Raw genomic sequence first — 20,200 nt, forward strand, 5'->3', positions numbered from 1 at the left:
TCCAAGCTGTTTGCAAAGGCTGTTAAATTCGCCTGCAGCAGGCTAAGGGTTAACGAAGATTTTGATCCATCATTTCAGTGTGTTCTGTTTGTTTTAACATAATAACTTGATGGAAGGTTGATGGGGAAAGGATAGAGGATGATTGTAGGTAGATGGGGAAAGGGAAGAGGATGATGGGAGGTTGATGGGGAAAGGAAAGAGAATTATGGGGAAGGGCAAGAGGGTTACGGTAGATTGATTGGAAAAGGAAAGAGGATGATGGAAGATTGATGAAGAAAGGAAAGAGAATTATGGGGAAGGGCAGGAGGATTACGGGAGTTTGACCGGAAAAGGGAAGGGAATGATTGAAGGTTGATAAGGAAAAGAAGATGATGGGGGATTGATGGGGAAAATAAGGAGGATGATGAGAGGTTGATGGGAAAAGGATAGAGGGTGATAGGTGGTTGATTAGGAAAGGGAAAAAGATGATGGGATGCTGATGGGAAAAGGAAAGAGGATAATGGAAGGTTGATCGTAAAGGGAAGAGGATGATGGGGAAGGGGAAGAGGATTATGGGATGTTGATTGGGAAAGTGAAGAGGATGATGGGTGGGAGGCTGATTGGGAAAGGATAGAGGATGATGAGAGGTTGATGGGGAAAGTGAAGATGATGGTGGGAGGTTGATGGGGAAGGATAGAGGATATTGGGAAGCTTTTGGGGAAATGGAAGAGGATGATTATGGGTTGATGGGGAAAGGGAAGAGGATGATGGGATGTTGATTGGGAAAGGAAAGACGATGATTGGAGGTTGACTCGGAAAGGGAAGACGATGATAGGATAATAATGGGGAAAGGAAAAAGGATGATGGGAGATTGATTCAAAAGGAAACAGGATGACCGGGGGTTGATCGGGAAAGGAAAAGGGAATTTGGGATGTTGATGGCGAAAGAGAAGAGGATGACTGGCGGTTGATGGGGAAGAGGAAGAGGATGATGGGAGGTTGATTTGGAAAGTGAAGAGTTTGATAGGAGGTTAATGATGAAAGGGAAGAAGAAGACTGGGGGTTGATGGGGAAGGGGATGATGAGAGGTTGACTCGGAAAGGAAAGAGGATGATGGAGGTTGATGGGGGAAGATAAGATAATGATGAGAGTTTGATGGGGGAAGGGGATGATGGGAGGTTGATAAGGAAAGGAAGAGGATGATGAGAGGTTGAAAAGGGAAGGAAAGAGGACGATGAGAGGTTGCTGGGGGAAGAACAGTGGGTGATTGGTGGATGGTGGGGGAAGGGAATAGACAGATGATGGGAGGCGGATTTGAGAGGTTGACGGGAGTTAGATACTAACTTTAAATATAGAAAATCCTCCTTAAAGGAAATGAATTTGACTAAATGTATAAACTAACAGTGTTTGCAGAATACATATCATGTGTAACAGCCATTTGTTAAAACACTTCCAATTTTTATTGGAAGTACATATCTATGATGTTTACAAGGAGTGTACTATATTAGTACTTTAAACCTAACAACCAGTACTGTTCATGCATAGAAACATGTTTACTTAGTTTTTTAATTTTAACGTAGATTTAGGCTTAATAGTTCGACTTATCGGGTGACTTATTTCATCACTCTGTCCTTAACCGTGATATTATTTTGACTAACACAGATTATAAAGTAGTTGTTCGTATTTTCAAAAATGAATTTGGGTCTAGTATATTTTAAAAAGTAAACTTTTTACCTTTTATACCTATAATCAGGTACCAGAAAAGTCATTAATAGCTATACCTAAATGGCTATACTGAGCTATACATGGTTATATTGTACACTTGTTATTGGTTTTTATAACAGCTATTTCTAGCTATATTTATCCAGATTTAATATGTGACTTTTCTTTGACTGTATAGTATTGTAATTAAGATAAATGATTACCTTTCCCTTCCTTGATAGCCTCTTTAATTCCCTTTAGCCAGCTAGGTCGGTTACTGAATACATCCCCATTCTTCACGAAGGCTTCACGAATTGTTTCATATCCATGTAGGTATACGAACCTCTGACCGAAGAACTTAATTGATACTATATCTCCATACGTTTTGCTTGCCTCAAACATCGCTTGGTACTGTTTCATCCCTTTCCTTTTTTGGCCATTCACCCAAAGCAGGTTGCCTAAAACAGGCAAACCCGGGGGCCCAGGTGGAAAGTTCGATCTCCTTTGTAAATACAGGTAACAAATCAAGAAAACTGTTATGAATATCAACAACACGGGAATGTTGGCTAAACTTAATAAAACTTCCATATTGAATTTATCGGGATATTTTCCTATGTTCAGCAAGTGTTTATATATATCGTCAATACGTGTTATTGCCGGCTCAGCTTTTAAACTTGTTATTATATATACAGCGTTTTAGGCCAATGTAATTCAAGTAATGGTTATCAGTATAGTATATACATACTGAAATGTATTGTAGGACAATATTCAGCTATAACCTTTATCAAAATTCAGTGGTTTGATGTAACTTAATTAAGGAATAGACTGATGAAATTGTATCTCAGAAACACTATGAGAAGTTAAGGTCGCTGACTTGAATCACTTGCCCCTCATTGATGTGAGATCGAATACTTAGTTGCTTGGGTTGCAGAATTCTTAATGTAAAGAAGTCATCCAGCTGGCTAACAGAATGTCGGCGGCTCTACCCAGGTATTTGCTTGAAATAAAGCTAGTGGACATGTAATGGCAGTCGGTGATTTATGTGTTCTTATATGGCGTTTCTTTCCGTTTCATACCGGAGAATGCCGAAATCGCAGATGGTGAATACGTGATCGAACGAAGAATCAGAAGAATAACCAACGGAAATTGCCGATTGTTATTTCGGGTGCGCTACATCTCACATGTAGAGAAGTAGTATTTATTAACAATTTTAATCAACTCGAGGATGTGTATACAACATCAGTGAAAAGAGGACATCATAACTAAACAACAACTTAAGTAGAAAGATTTGTCACTAGCGTAAGTAACATCTATACACGTCAATATCGTTGAGTTTAAAAACTTGGCGGTTAGATTATTCACAGTTTATAAGTTGGGTCGGCAATAGAATATCTACTAGTCTGATAATAAGTTTATTTTTTAACAAGTTTATTTTTATATACCAATATTTCCTAGTCGAGAGCTTTCTTTTATAAATTGTTCCCTGTTGAATATCTGGATGATATACTTGGCTAAATATATCAAAACAGTATAGTTGCTTTTTACCTAAAAACTTTTATATTCAATGGGGTTTAGAACATTTAAGTTAAAGTATAATCTCTAATAAAGACACCTCTGAGGAGCGAACTATCTCCCTATAAAGACTTTTTTCCCGTTTGAAGTAATTCATAGTAAATAAACTTCTCAAAAGCTGCAACCTCTGTACAACATATGCATTTCCGTCTTTCCAGTGGTGTTCGCTCTAGAGGTTGCATTGTGTATACGGTCAAATGAAAAGATATTTTGATGAATGAATGGGTTTAATCATATCTTTTTCAACTGTATTATGTATGCATATGATTACAGTGTTGCGGATTCCTTACCAGAATCCTACCAATAGTAACATACATGTATAGCCAGCTACTGTACATGTAATTCTTATAGTCTCTGTAAATGACCGAAAGAAGTGCCCCACATGAATCAGAGGCGAATGAGCTTAGACGTGATACATGATACTGTCTCCAGTACAAATCACCATGTCACGGCGTTCCTTTAGGGCCAGCTCCTGCTCCCTGTGAACACGAAGCACGAAGTTAGGACGGTACGATGGCGAAGGCCAACAGTACAAGGGTGATAACACGACAGTACGATGACGAAGCGCGACAGCACGATGGTGATAACACGGCAGTACGATGGCGAAGCGCGACAGTACGAGGGTGATGACACGACATAACGATGGCGAAGCGCGACAGCACGATAGTAATAACACGACAGTACGACAGACAACCAATAAACAATTATGTTTCTTAGATATGTTTAGATTTCATACTATTTACAGATTGTGTTCATTCTCTGAAGGAAGGCTTAATATAGTACCAGAATATAATTTTAAATTTGCCTGTCGGTATGTAACCACTTTGTTAGCTCGAAACACTTCCTCCACAGCTATAATGTTTAAAACTACTTGCCCAATGTTAAGGTGAAATTCAAATTTATTTTTCAACATGTTCTTATCCACCAAGTATGGCATTGAATATATATCTATATATATGTTTGAAAATGATAGTGAGTGAAAATAAGAGTAAGATTCTTGTAAAAATGCAAGAAAATTGATTTTGTCTGGCGGGTCGCGTGACGTCATCGCACGCGCTCGTTTCTGCTGATGCCCGGCAAGGCTTAATTCAGATCTAAACTTTATAACACGAAAAGAACATGCGCTAACTAGTATAAAACGTGTTATCACCAAGAAAACGAATATATTATCCCTCGACGTCATTAAATTTCCATGTCTACGTTGTTTTTTCACGTTGACGTCATATCCTTCTGAATGATCCTTTTCGGGGCCGTAAAACGTTTATGCTTTGCCAAGGAACGCGCATATATAAAAGGGTGTTATAACAGCACGTGAGCGCGAGAATCTCTTTAATCTCCTGTTAAAACACCCCCGAAAATTGACAAGAACAGCAGTTTTATGCTAGAATGTGTGATAAACAGTAACGTAAAAATTAAACTACGTCATGCTGGTGACAGGCGCTGAGAAGGGTGACAGGCGCTTTTGAATCTCTGTTGGCAAATATTTCCCATTAGGTATGGTATTGAAAAATGATTGCAGTTTGTTGAAAAAAGAACAATTTGGCGGTAGCATCGATTTATAAGACAATGTTGAAAATAACAAACTTTATGTTTAAAAAGTGGCCGAATATTTACAACCTCTAGAAAGTAAAATGTGGACGCTAAACCTGTCCGTTATTTTAAGCGCGGTTTTATTGTCTACCATACTGTAAACGGCCGTAAATGATAACAATCAATGTTGCTTGTATTAAAGCACATATGGTAGAAATTTTGTACACATCCGTTGTATAAAGAAATAAATATTTATGAAAAACCGCAAAATTTGGCCGAATTTACGACTCGAACCAGTACTGGTAACTTTGAAATTCATGGATCCCAATTTAATGGATTTTTGAAAGAGAAAATTTTTGCTTAAAAACGTATTGAGTCGCTTTAAATGATTAAAGGGATATCAACCAAACTTCACACCAATGTATAATGAGGTGTCAAGTGCAAAGGTCATTTCTATACCTCCAAGGTCAAGTTCACAGACCTAGAACCTGACTTAACTCTGTTTCATTCTTGAAGACTCAGTTAAACCCCAGATAATTGATTTTATAACATGACTCCTTATATAAATCGCCAGTCCATAGCTTGTGCTATTGACCGGTTAATAGTTCAACACTAAATAGGCTGAGAGGAAGCCAAAACTTAAAGAAAGAAAAATGAAAAATTATTTTTGATGTCATGTTTGAAAAGCTTGCCAGGAAGTAGTGAAAACTATTGGTCCTTGGTCCTATAGAGTCTGTAAACTTTCTTAATATATTTGTACAGTTTGTTTTTCATTCCTGTATCATGCTTCTACATTTAGTCTGCAATATATAGAAGAGAAATCTGTGAACAGTTTAAATCAACCAGTTTAATTGTAATGAATGTTTCAATAAAGTGGAACTAATATTAAAGTTTGGGTGCAAAACTGCAACTATGTTTCTATGCATTATGGTAAAAGAGCTTTTATTCTTTATTCTAAATATGGTTAGAATGTAAAGCTGACAATTTCACTGTATAGAAATACTTATTTTTGCTATGTTATGTTAGTAAAATATACTTGTATAATGTATGCACAATTAGAGTCAGGTAGATTAGTTGAGGGCAAAAACTAATATCCTGATTGTAAAAGAAATTATAAATTATTTTTCCACATTTTTGTTAACATTTACAATTAAAACTATTTTTTTTTCTTTCTAGGTAGATATTACGTTATTTCTTTTAATCCTCCATAATCTGAAGAGATGAACAAGATACATAATATGTATTATACAAATCACAGACAATACAATGAAACATGATAATATATACCTTATAAACAATATTCACAATGAATATGAACAATGAAACATGATGATAATATATAACTTACAAAGAGTATTTACAATGAATATAAACACTGAAATGTTAATTTTGATAGTCATTATAAATTACGCCCCTTTATATGAATAGTAGCAGATAAGGGTAATTGTTATAGCACAAATGAATTTTTCTGTTTTAGATAACATGATAAGTGCTAATAAATATTTGTTTTTGTCATGAACACACCCCCACCCCCACCCTCCCCCCGCGCCCATCACACACCCTCGAATATTCCTTTCAAACTGATTTAAGTTACATGTATAATTATATTGAAACCATCGAAGTGCTCATGTAATGTTCAAATTTCTTTCCACTCATTTTATTTTTGGCAACGGTTCTTGTTGCACCATGTAGCCTTTGAAGACATTGAAAATTTATGCTAGCGCCATACAAAATATTATATACACTTCTAATCAGTGTTTAGTTTCTGATGTGATCGAAAAAAAAGTCAATATGCGAAAAAATAAAGTCAGATTGGATTCCAGTACTACATGTCATGTTCAAGTACTTGAATGTACCTGTCAGAGCACCATTATTCATACATGTAACCAAAGACCTATATGATATTATTCTGTGATTATCGTATATAAACAGAAATACTTGCTTTGGAGAAAATGATTCACTGTATATTTACTGCGAAATCACTAATGTATGTTGGGGACTAATATTAGCGGATTCCGCGGTCCCATTGATTCAATGGGATTCCACTGTTGCATGGATGCCACAGTCATATGCATTCCTCAGTCGTATCAATCCGCAAAATCAAATTGAAATAAACAAAATTCTCATTTATTTTATCTTTCAATGTTCTATTAAAAAAAACCACACTTTTGTTGAAACCAAAGAGGTGAATGCCAATTAATTAAATATTTGAGTTCACAGTATAATTATGTAATAAAAGGACAAGAATATTTTACAAGAATATAGTTTTTTTTTCAGTTGAGACACACCTTAATGTGTACTCAGCATGAACTGTTAGGATTAGATCAATCACTGTAAATATTTTTATTTTGAGAGAGGCAGAAATTATTTCGGATAATTGTTCATCTAATAGGCACTTATGTTTGATATGACTTCGTTTCTAATACCAAATATTGTTTGTGAGTCGTAAAACCCAAATCTAATCAGAATGCATTGTATATTCCATTTGATTTTATTTCGTAAGAATGGTGTACTATGAAGAAATTATTTCATGACTTTCAAGTGATATTACTCAGGAAAATAATTTTGAGGTTCTCAGATTAGAAAAAATGGGTATTTAAATCTTATTTACCTCTATATAATTCAGGGGCATATAAGAAAAAATTAAATTTCCCTCGCTGATTCTAGAGTCTCGTATTGTTTGATAGTTTTAACATTTAATTAATGAACACGTTAATTACTGTTTGATACAACTATAATCATGAATACCACTGCGAAAAAAGAGTTAATATACGGGAGTGTACGGGATCCCGTATATTACCCATATACGGGAAGAAATACGGGAAAACTAAAATACGGGCGTGTACGGGGCTTGTATATTTAAAAGTCCGTATACTAATAAAATACGGATTTCCGTATACTATGAAATACGGAATTCTTAGAATACGATACCCCGTATATTATTGAAATACGGGAAATTCTAAAAAGGGTTATTCTGAGCGTATACAACACCGTATATTCCCGTATATGTCTGGTGTACGGGAATACATAAATCCGTATATTACGAAAATACGGGACGTATATTTCCCGTATATGTTTCATATACAACCCCGTATATTTCCCGTATATTCTGGATATACAGGATATGTATAGTTTGTATATTTCGAAAATACAGGGATTAAATTTCCCGTATATTCTTCGTATACAACTCCGTATATTTCCCGTATATGCCGGAAATACGGGATTTAAATAATTTGTATATTTCGAAAATACGGCACGTATATGTCCCGTATATGCTTGGTGTACAACTCCGGTGTACAACTCCGTATATTTCCCGTATATGCCAGAAATACGGGATTTAAATAATTTGTATATTTTAAAAATACGGGACGTATATTTCCCGTATATGTTTCATATACAACCCCGTATATTTCCCGTATATTCTGGATATACGGGATATGTATAGTTTGTATATTTCGAAAATACAGGGATTAAATTTCCCGTATATTCTTCGTATACAACTCCGTATATTTCCCGTATATGCCGGAAATACGGGATTTAAATAGTTTGTATATTTCGAAAATACGGGACGTATATGTCCGTATATGCTTGGTATACAACTCTGTATATTTCCCGTATATGCCGGAAATACGGGGTTTAAATAACTTATATATTTCAAAAATACGGGATGCAATCAATATGTGTAGTGAAAATTATATTCTCCGGCCATTTCAAAGGTCAAACGTTTCGCATGTTTTCGAACTTGTACGTGTATGTAGAATGAATGCCAATATTGAAAGAAAGAAATGTTTAATACTAATATGACATGAACTGAAAAAAGCATTCACGGACCAAAACAGGTATAAATTTAAAATCAAACATGAATGAATCCATCATTTCATCTAGCGCGTTCCCGATTTATTTTAACATTTAATCTAAATAGCCGATTGAGAAAAGAAAAGGATTAATCAATTCATCCCTATTTATTTGTAGTGATAAATACATCCGTTGATCATCACCATTGTAAAAATCTAATGCAAGCATAAATTAACTGTTTTTCTGCACATTTCCAACGCTTGTGCATACAATGCAAATATTTATAGAAAAAAAAGAGGAACTAATCCATTTATATTTTGTACTGAAAAAGTATATAAGACATGTATTGATACTTTACTTATGAAATCAATTCTAATATTTTTACAGACGAAAAATAATCGATATAATGTGTCTGCGTCCAAAGATTCGAACAAACGCCTTTCATATGAAATAGTTTACCGTTTCTGTGCGCACGTGTTAGCTACCACGTGCGTATGTGGTAATTCACACGTGTGCGGGTGATAACTATCACGTGCGCAAGTGACAGCACGTTATACTACCATGTGCCCATGTGATAACTAACACGTGCGCACGTGTTAGCTGATCAATGAAAAAGCGTGAAAGATCTGCAATTTTTCTAAATGGATGTCTTTCATAAGGAAGTGTTATTTATAGTTAGCTGTAATTTACGAAGTAAGTGTTTCTTGTTTATGAAAAAAGGCTGATATCTCGATTAGTTTCGTTGGTAATATTTCACGTTCGCACGTGTCAGCTAGCAACTGCGAACGTGATAGCTATCACATGCGAACGTGTTAGCTATGATAGTTATTACGTGCGCACGTGTTAATCAACACATTCGCACGTGGTATCTAACATGTGCGAATGTGGTGCTAACACGTGTGCACGTGATAAATAAAATGTTTCCTATGTCCCCTCTATTCCACTGTAGTATACACTGTGGCAGACTATTTTATTTCTCGTGGATGTAGGGTCCTTTAGTATTGACCTAGCACATGTGAATATTTCGTATATTTCCATAAATTCATTTTCAATGTCCAAACATAAATAGCGATACAAATATTACATATATAATTCTTAGTTGATATTATACTATCGCATGTGCCGGTAGCTGGGCGGCAAAGCGTTCAGCTGCCAATATCAGGGTAGTGGGTTCGAGTTTTGGCCATACCTTTTCCCCTAAATTTATTTGCAAACTTTCCACTTATTTGTCAAACGCACCGTGATATTTATGGTCCATTTATTATTAGGTTATTTAACATTGTTCTGTACAATACGGAGATATATTTGGACGAGTACCCAGCTGAGAAAACCATATTGGACGAGCCGCTAGGCGAGTTCAATATGGTTTTCTCAGCTGGGTACGAGTCCAAATATATCTCGTATTGTACAGTACAATGTTAAATAACCTTTTTATTCTATATCTATTTTATCTTACTTAGTCTATAATAAAAGTTTAAATTAAGAATATTTCACTGAATATTGTATTCCTGCCTTTTCTAGTTTTTCCCAGCTTGGTATGAGTGCAAATATATATTATACAGAACAATGTTAGACCTTAAATAATCTTTTTTGTTCTATATTTATTTCACTTCATACATAATATACGTAATTAATCGAATGTTTTTTCTGCGTATCGTCATTAAAAAAGTACATGGTGCAACCTCCCTACAACAGCCATTTGGTGATTTGGGTGGTAATAATACTTGGCTGAGATATTATGCCCACAAACATTTTCAGCAAGTTTGGTGAAGATCGGATGAAAACTGTTCGACTTAAAAGAGCGGACAAGGCTAAATCCTCCGTTTTTCGAGTAATTCAGGGACTATAATCATGGAGTGCCTGGTACAATTTGGCTGGTTATCGAAACTGGCCGAGATGTAATGCCCACAAACATTGTCAGCAAGTTTGGTGAAGATCCGACGAAAACTGAATTATAGAGCAGACATGTTTTGGATGCTGACCGCCCGTCCGCTGCCATTCATAATCTTCTCCATTTTGTTTCTAAACCGCTAAATAAAAACTGCTGAGTTAGCTATCCAGACAGTCAGGGCTGATAACAATTTCTAGGTTTCGTTCGGAACGGCTTCTTTTAGCGACTTTTCAAATATTCCAACATCTGATGATCCGTTTTACTGTATTTTTAAGTTTTTGATTATTAACGAAAGTTTTAATAGCGAGCTCGAGAATCGAGCTTTACGGTAACGCAAGTATACTTTCACACTTGGTGATGGATTTGAAAAGTTTCGTCGGAAGTTTTAAAAAAGCGCACCCTAGCGGACTGGTGCTCACAGGAAGTACTTCTTTCCGGAGTGAATACAGAACTTCATTCAATTGCTAAAAATTATTCATCACTCAACAATAATGAAAGAATGATTTCCAGTTGTTTAAAAAAAAGTATCATTTGCATTTAAAAGATCAAGCATCGGCCAGAAAATGGAAAAAAATGTCATTAATAAGCAGAAAGAAACGGGAAGGCGGTAATGACGTCACCGTGACACCGGCTTCCCATAAATTTTGCAACGTATGGTATTCACTGTTATAGGCATGGTGACACTAAATGTAGATTTTTTCAAGTGAATAGGTTCTCCTGAATTCTTGTGACTAGTGAATAGTTTCTTTGTGACAAATAAATGATGCATCATATTTTTAGATAAATCCGATTTCTTTCAGCTCGCTTTGAGGCTTTGCCTTAGTTCATATTATCTAAATCAGATAGCATTGTTATCCCTTGAATCGTTTTTGTGTGTTGTAAAATTAAATCCAGATTTCAAGACGCATAATCAAACTCTGTACATAGAGCGCCTACTTCATCCGATTTACATTCGGAACATTTTCACGCGTTTCGGGCTTTATCGTATGTTTAACATGGGACTGTTGAACCGTCCAAATACAGAAAATACAGGATTTTTTGTACGCGCGTGCGTCCAAATACAGAAAATACAGGATTTTTGTACGCACGTGCATCCAAATACCGTAATATATTGTACGGTCACGTGTTGCAAATGAACGTTCGCGATTGGATAGATAAAATAGGTATAGAATAATAAGTTATCATATTCACCCGTTGTAAAAAAGTCAATTATTTAAAATATTCTAGACAAAAAGAAAGACACATTACCAGTCACAAGCGTACTAAAAAATAAATACTTTAAGAGAAAAAATAAAATTTATAAAGATAAAACAGGTAGCGATAACATCACATTACTTTACTTTAAAGCAATGATAACCGTGGTAACGTGGATAGCGTGACACTGATTGACTGTATAAAATACAAATATTGCTTAAAATTAACGAAAACGCTCGAAAAATATTGGCAAAGATTAATGAGTGTCTTTCATTAAATCAAATGATATAAGCATTTACACTGATTTACCCATCTCCACGAAAATAAACTGTACATATAATTTCTGCCGAACAGTTTTACTGCAACATTAATTGATAATAATTGTATGCATATTAACTAAATCAGATAGATAGCCCATGTACCCTAAGCCTGGTAACCCAGTCTGACAATTTCTAACATTTTCTACCTGCAAATTGACAATATCAGAAACTCGATGAATGCCAATTAACACAAATTAGCGCAAATTAATTGGGATCTTTAATGCATACAGATATTAGGTATCCAATCATTTGAGAACACGCTTCGTCACGCTTCGCGCGTTCATATATCCCGAAGCAGACAGACAGACAGACAGACAAATTCTTTATTTCATCTCAGGTACATATGTACAACATGAGGAAATACTAATATTCTGCAAAGAACAGTTATGCTTCCAATAGTGAAAATATTATAGCCAACAATGTACATTAAAGGTTGAAGCAAGATAACAGTATTTTCTTTTGTCATCTATGGGGGAACTCAAGTATGTTCAAACGATTTGCAATTGATGTCAAGATAATTTAGATATGTGCATTTCAACTTATGGTATAATTTATATAAATAACGGGAATTCGGCAATGAGACATGCAGAGAAAAGATCACGTCTCCCTCGATCAAACATGGTTCTAGATCCAATGAGCTGTGACCCACTTTACACATAACATTGCCTCACACACGTGATTTAGTGATGACTAAGCGCTATAGGTTATTCCAAAAACCGGTTACTATTATTAGTGCATATATTTATAGGACACTATTTTGGCTATTCGACACGCGCATATAATATAAGATAGGATTTTGTAAATTTGATATGTCTTTTGCATTTTAATCACATTTATGAAACAAATCTATTTTAACTAATTAAAAGAGTAGAATTTTATTCCAGATAATTTATAAAGGAAAAGTAGTTCCATTTGCGGATATATTTAGTGTATTTAATGTAATTAGGCTCTGCACGTTTTGACCCAGTAATTCAAGTGTGCTTTACTTTTTTTTTTTTTTTAAGTAAAAGTTGTAATATTTCTTGGAATAACCTGCTTAGTAATCAAAAAGGTGCATATATAATATACATGGATTAGTTGCTGCATAAAACATGTAAGTTGCAATAAATTATAGTACATAATGAACGCTGTTGAGACATTTTCTATGTAAGCTAATCAAAACTTACTTAAGATTATTCTTATGAAATTGCATATTCTAATTAAACTATTCTCGTTCGAGCTAGACATGAGCCGAGCAAAACAGTGCTCATTATCAACAATGTTTGCATCCTGAAGAAATGATTGTCGTTCATGGTTAAAATATGTACATTTAAGCAAATAATGCTGTTCCGAGCCTATAAGGCCGGAGTCACAGAGCCTGCAAATATTATCAAGGAAGGCTGTCCCACCCTGCACATGTCTATTAATAAAATACCATTTGGGTTTGTTTTCTTATCTTTAGACTTACGTTCTAGTCTCACAGAATATTTCTCAAGAATAGAATATTGGTCAAAGTGTGCAACAGAGTCATCATCAATATCAAAAAGCGATAACATCTGGCTCAAGTGACCGCACGCGATAATCTGTATTGCATATTTCATAGGGAAAGGAAGTCACGAGTAAGTACTTATTTGATTTATATGTTTTAATTTTTTTATAAACTGATTTTTTTTTTAGACAAACCAGACCATGAATTATATTTCAATTAATCGGAAACACGGGTTGCTTTTTATTGCTTTAACAAATTCAGAAGCGTAAAAAGGTCAGTTTAATTTTGTAATCTTAATATAAAAAAGAAATTCAGAATAGCCGTTAAGTAGTTCATTCATTCATTCATTCGATTGATCATTTCTTCACAACTAATCATTTAACTATTATTTCATTCATTCTTTCATCCGATAGTCTACAAGGATGTCAGTCACCAAATGTTGATGTTGCAAGTGTATGAAATAAAAAAATATCGTGCAAAAATCATTTGATGAATACCATTGGGGTTAAACGAGATTAAAGTTGAAAGGACAAAAACAACTCCAGATAGAAGTATTATTTCGTAGAAGCTAGGTAGCCAAGGCTAGCTTTAAGAATGAATAAGGCGGCATGCACGTTCATTCATTCGATTAAAACTGGAATCTCGGAAAAGCATTAATAAAGTTAATAATTACAATCTTTTATTTTTAGAAAATGGGTACCGGTAATCTGACAAAATAACGCTTTTTTTCTAGATGGCACTTTTGCAAAAAATTACAACATCTCTTGCCTCTGTCTAGAGAGAAAAATGTTTTTCTCGGCGAAAATATCAGTGTCAGTATGAAGAAATTAATACTATTACAGATTATTTTATCTCTACAGACTTTGTAAGTCTATGTAAGCGGTTGTCATGTGTATTTTTTTTTCAAAGTATTATATAAAAAAAGGTTGGTAATAATAACAATTTATATTATGTAGAATTTGATTATTAATCTGAAAGTTATAAGAATTTTATAGTGACCTAAAATACATACATACTATAGATCTTTTGCATTACCAATTTTTAGTAACATCTTTAAAAGCGATAAAGCGGGAGAACACATAATCCAATTTGTCGATTTCCGTACAAAGTGTTGTTGTTGTAACACGGGGATGGGGGTGGGGTGAATCGATAACTAATAGCTTTGGTCATTATATTTTTTTTATCTGATGCATTTACAGGCAAACGGTTTACTAACGCTGTACTTGAATGAAGTTTAAATTAATATTAAAGTGAAATGCGGAACAAGTCGAATATGTATATAATACTTTATTTATTGTCAAAATAAAGTAATATTTAGTAATATGAATATGGTATCTAACATATTTAAAATCGTTACATATTATACATCTAAAACAAACATTTACTTTCAGGACCATACATGTACAAACAATAAGTAATTGCTCAGCTTAGTCTGTTATTTTAAATCGATTTTCAACGGATCATTTTGACATTTTAACAAATTAAAGTTGACGATATTTCCGATTGACTGGTATTTTTTCAGTTCTCTGTTTTACGCCATTTTACAGCTGTAAATCTTCAAATATGACCACAAACGTCTTTTTTTTTCAGCAGGGCGCAAAATGATGTACTTAACAGGTTAACCATAAAACCATAAAATTTAAAGTACCTATCACTTGTAGTAAGTGGGTTATCATATTTTTATGACCCAGCTTGAAACAACACTGACCGGATATTTCTTATCCCCAGGCAATATTGTAATACACAATGAAATTTAAAGGGTGATTAAACATTTGACACAATTAAATTATCTTATTTTTAGTGTAACTGTATGCAATCTTGGGGTTAAAATAAATTTAAGAAATAACGCAATGTTTAAACGAATACTAAAAAAGGCACTGGCCTCCAGATCGTCCGACAAGAACAGAAATAAAATATATAATTGAGCCGTGCCATGAGAAAACCAACATAGTCTTAGTTTTCGACCAGCATGGATCGAGACCAACCTGCGCAACCGCGCAGTCTGCTCAGGATCCATGCTGTTCGCTAACAGTTTTTTTTAATTCCAATAGGCTTTGAAAGCGAACAGCATGGCTCCTGACCAACTGCACGGATGCGCAGGCTGGTCTCGATCCATGCTGGTCGCAAACCCAATATGTTGGTTTTCTCATGGCACGACATTATATTTTTTTAGATATATGGATATTAATGGTGTATAATTATGCTACGTATACTGACAGACTTTAATGTTTGCGGGAAACACATGAAATTAGATGTTTTAACTAATTTTTTACGATAAAATTGTATATTTAACGCGCATTAAACACTAAACCCTCCCTTGCGTTATAAATTGGTAACGACGGTGGAAAACTTCTTTATTGCCCGCTGCGGTCAGGGTTCGTTTCCCGGCGCGACCACATGTCATTTTATTCGTCATAATTTTCACATCATTTAATAGATATAATTATCAGTATCCATGAATTGCAAGAGTCGATTTTTATAACTTTTAATGCGTGCATTTTTTTTATTCCAGGTTGACATAAGAGTTGTTTACTGGAATCAGAAACGGGACGACTATTTATTTCACGATAGAGAATATACTTATGTGTGAAGTTTCTACTAGTTTGATCAACAGATGCAGACAGACAGCCCGGATGAGCCATTCGTTCTCAGTGACATTCGTAACAACAGATAAAAGCTTATACTTACTGAGATCAGGAAACTGAATATTTCCATGTGGTTCGTCATTTGTAACCTGCTTACATATCGTGTTCCAGTACAGAACCAACATGCGTCTTTTTAAAGTACATCTTCGGACATTAGGAGGGGTGTACTGCTCTTTTTAGAAGACGGAAAATCGAAAAGCCTATAGCGGTAATCAGCATTCATGGGAATAACGAAAACATGTACAGACAATAGTAAAAGAAGTGATACTCAACTGATTTGTTGAGTCAACCGCGCAGAATTAAATGTGCGAATTGCTAGTTTTTCAATCAGAAATGAACATATAATAATATAAAGAAATGCTTGATGTTATTGATTACTCACATTTTAATTCTGCTTATTTCATTTGGACAAGAAATGAAAATGATTCATAACCGTTTGAAAAACTGATTTAAAAAGTATTTAAGTTGAATAAAATGTTAGTTTAATCTGACATGTCTCCAATTAATAACAATATATTTTTTTTCTCATACCTGTCTTTGTCTTGCTTTTTTTCTAATATACCGTATCTGCTGTAGGTATCACCGACATTCATTTTGTCATCTTTCAGTGTTGCCCATATACAAAATCAGTTTACATAAAAGAAAAATACGGGATTTGTATACTATACATGCATATACGGGAAAAGTCTGGTAAAAAGTATTCTTTTAGAAACACTGGTCCGTGAATTCCCCGAATACGAAAACCAAATTCAGTCTAAATGTGACACAAATATGGAATCTGTATACTCTGCATATCTTGCATAAACGGGGAAAAACCTGGCCCGTATATCAAAAACTACAGGTTCGTATATCCCCGTATATCAGATGCAAATACATTCCGTATATGACACAAGTTCGGGATCCGTAAATTGCGTATACCATGCATATACGGGACTAGTCCGTAGCCCGTATAATAAAAAATACAGTTTCGTATTTTCCCCGTATATGACACAAGTACGGGATCCGTATATTGCGTATACCATGCATATACGGGACTAGTCCGTAGCACGTATATCAAAAAGTACAGTTTCGTATATGCCCCGTATATGACAAAAGTACGGGATCCGTATACTTAGTATATCATGCGTATACGGAAAAAATCCAAGCCCGTATATTAGAAAATACAAGTCCGTATATGCCCCGTATATTAGATGCAATCACAGTCCGTATATGACAAAATACGGGATCCGTATACTACGTATATCATGCGTATACGGAAAAAATCCGAAGCCCGTATATTAAAAATACAAGTCCGTATATGCCCCGTATATTAGATGCAATCACAGTCCGTATATGACAAAAATACGGGATCCGTATACTACGTATATTCGGAATATACAGGCTCGTATACGTGTTCCGTATATTCTAAAATACGGAAAGTATACGGGAAAAAAGTCTCAAGACCCTTCAAATACATGAAAATGAAACTTATGTTAAAGCAGGACACGAATAAACACCATTTCTAGGGATTTTTTAGGAAAGTTCGTATATTGCATATATACGGGAAATATACATTTATGTATATTCGGCGTATACGGGATCCCGTATATGCATGACAAATATACGGACTTCCCGTATACTAGATGTTCCGAATACGGGATCGTATATTAGGTCCGTATATTTGTAATATACATCCCGTATACGCCCGTATTTTCGAAATATACGGGACCGTACACTCCCGTATATTGACCCTTTTTTCGCAGTGTACTGTATACAGCCCTATCTATTAACCGAATTTTATAACAACCAAATTTAAACCTTACATGTTTAACATGTTTATCATTCCCTAAAGGTCCTACAGTTGTTTTTAAGGCAATGGACACGTAACGGTACTCGGCAATTTCCGTTAACCAATTCGGCATTCTTCGGTTGTAAAAGCAGCTCAAAGTGCACTTGATTTTCCGCACACAAAAAAGCGGAGAATGCCGAATGCGCATACGGAAAATACGTAATTTTCTTGTTGTCATTACGGATCCGCTACCTTAATTTTTAAGATAATATATTTGCTAATTATATCGCAAAATGTTCTAGATATTTATTTGCATTTGTACTTGTGTTGTGGCCTTAATTATACAGTGTTACCTCCCATTTAATGTCATTAAATTTCGTACAATAAGCCTAGTCTTATACTGTAATCATGATGTACTTAATGCAAGATGTCTTTTGTAGTGAAATTTGTGTAGATATTGCGCAGCAACATGATAGTCTGTCGTTGAGAGATGTCACTTGAAGATGAAAATATCTTTTTAGTGCATTTAAGAATGATTCCTATAACATTGCATGTGTTTTTTATGATCAGTCAAGAAATTTCATTATAAACTACTGTGCAATGATCAATAAATTTTTCTTTGAGATTTTTAATGAGCAAGGTGACAATTCTTTTGTATCATTACAACTCTAAACAAGTTTAATTTTTGTGTAACAAGAAAAGTCGGACTAAGTTTTTTGTTTATTAAATTACTTAAAAGTGGTTTTGGTACAACTTGTATGTAAAAACTGGAGCATTTTCTATCTTCTTCCCAGGTAAAAAGAATTTGAACCACTGTCTTATGTCTTACCCTTTCATGGTCGTAAGAGGCGGCTAACATGGTCTGAATTCTTGGTTCCGCTGTATTTCTGTAATTCCAGCTGGTATAGAATTTGATCCCTTACCTCATATTTTTATCTTGATGTAAATGAGATGTGAAACCAAAATTTTTAGTTCTGTTTGGTGCCATGGTAACCTGTACTGTGTTGGTGCACTGTAAAATCCAGATAAAATCAAAGGGGTATATCAGTTAGATTTATAACAATGTTTAGTTCTCGACTGTTTCATAAAAGAGTGAGTTTGTGCATCTAGACTGTATGCTTATTAAGAATCGACGTAAACCTGTAATAACAGTCGGCTATTTCCGTTCCATTACGTGCTATCCGTATGCAATTTCGGCATTCTTCAGTCATAATAGAAAATTCTTTTTCATAACAACCGAAGAATGCCGAAATCGCATACGGAGAATACGTAATCCAACGGAAATTGCCGATTGTCATAGCGAGTCCTCTACTTTAAAAAATGTAGAAAAAATTCCGTACTGTGTGAGTAACGTCATAAAAAACTGAATGTAGAAAATTTAGCACTTATGATAATAACTATTTAACTCCACTATTCGGAGAATAGGGGTGCTATTCTACTCGCTCCGGCGTCGGCGTGTCACTTTCTTGATTAAAGCTTTTCGGCAACCTTTGTTTTTCTGTCATATCTTTGTTACTATTGCTTAAATCTTACTGTAACTTCACATAAAAATTGTCCAGCGTACAAGCAAAGTATATGCAGGGGCTGGGCACATTATACATAAGGTCAAGGTCACCAAGGTGTTATACTTCGGTTATTTTTAAGGTTAAAGTTTTTCGGCAACCTTTGTTTTTCTGTCATATCTTTGTTACTAATGCTTATATCTTACTGTAACTTCATATAAACATTGTCCAGCATACAAACAAAGTATGTGCAGGGTCTAGGCCCATTATACCCAAGGTCAAGGTCACCAAGGTGTTATACTTCGGTTATTTTTAAGGTTAAAGTTTTTCGGCAACCTTTGTTGTTCTGTCATATCTTTGTTACTAATGCTTATATCTTACTGTAACTTCACATAAACATTGTCCAGCATACAAACAAAGTACGTGCAGGGGCTGGGCCCATTATACTCAAGGTAAAGGTCACCAAGTTGTTATACTTGGAATTATTTTCATGTTAAATTTTTTCGAAAGCTTCGTTTATAGACATATCTTTGGTACTTTAAAAGTTTATAATCATCATCTGCATGTGTGGTTACAATCCCCATAACTCTAATTGTATTTTTGACAGAATTATGCCCCTTTCATACTTAAAGTTTTTGGCAATCTTCGCTTTCTGGATAAAACTTTAGTACAATATAAGATAATGACTTGAAACTTAATGTATCTTTATCATCATCATCTGCTATAACAATAAATTAGATAAATAAATAAATAAAAATAAATAAATAGAAATATAATCCGAGTTGAGCAAAGTCTTTATACTTTATGTGCATGTAGTTTCTTGGACTGTTTTTTCT

General features: G+C 34.7%; 2 protein-coding genes across 2 annotated transcripts in view; one reads left to right on the forward strand and one right to left on the reverse strand.

The window, feature by feature from the left end:
* The window catches only part of LOC123537368 (branched-chain-amino-acid aminotransferase-like), a 363,414-nt gene that overhangs the window by 144,458 nt on the left and 198,756 nt on the right, over positions 1–20,200 (forward strand). The gene's annotated exons all lie outside the window — the stretch shown is intronic.
* LOC123535806 (cytochrome P450 2J4-like) overlaps positions 1–20,200 on the reverse strand; it is a 74,650-nt gene that overhangs the window by 8,036 nt on the left and 46,414 nt on the right. The window contains exon 10 of the mRNA XM_053527787.1: positions 18,786–18,874. Coding sequence (XP_053383762.1) covers positions 18,786–18,874 — 89 coding nt within the window. The remainder of the gene's footprint in view (positions 1–18,785; positions 18,875–20,200) is intronic.

Source organism: Mercenaria mercenaria, chromosome 17, assembly GCF_021730395.1.
Source record: "Mercenaria mercenaria strain notata chromosome 17, MADL_Memer_1, whole genome shotgun sequence".
NCBI classification, from domain to species: domain Eukaryota; kingdom Metazoa; phylum Mollusca; class Bivalvia; order Venerida; family Veneridae; genus Mercenaria; species Mercenaria mercenaria.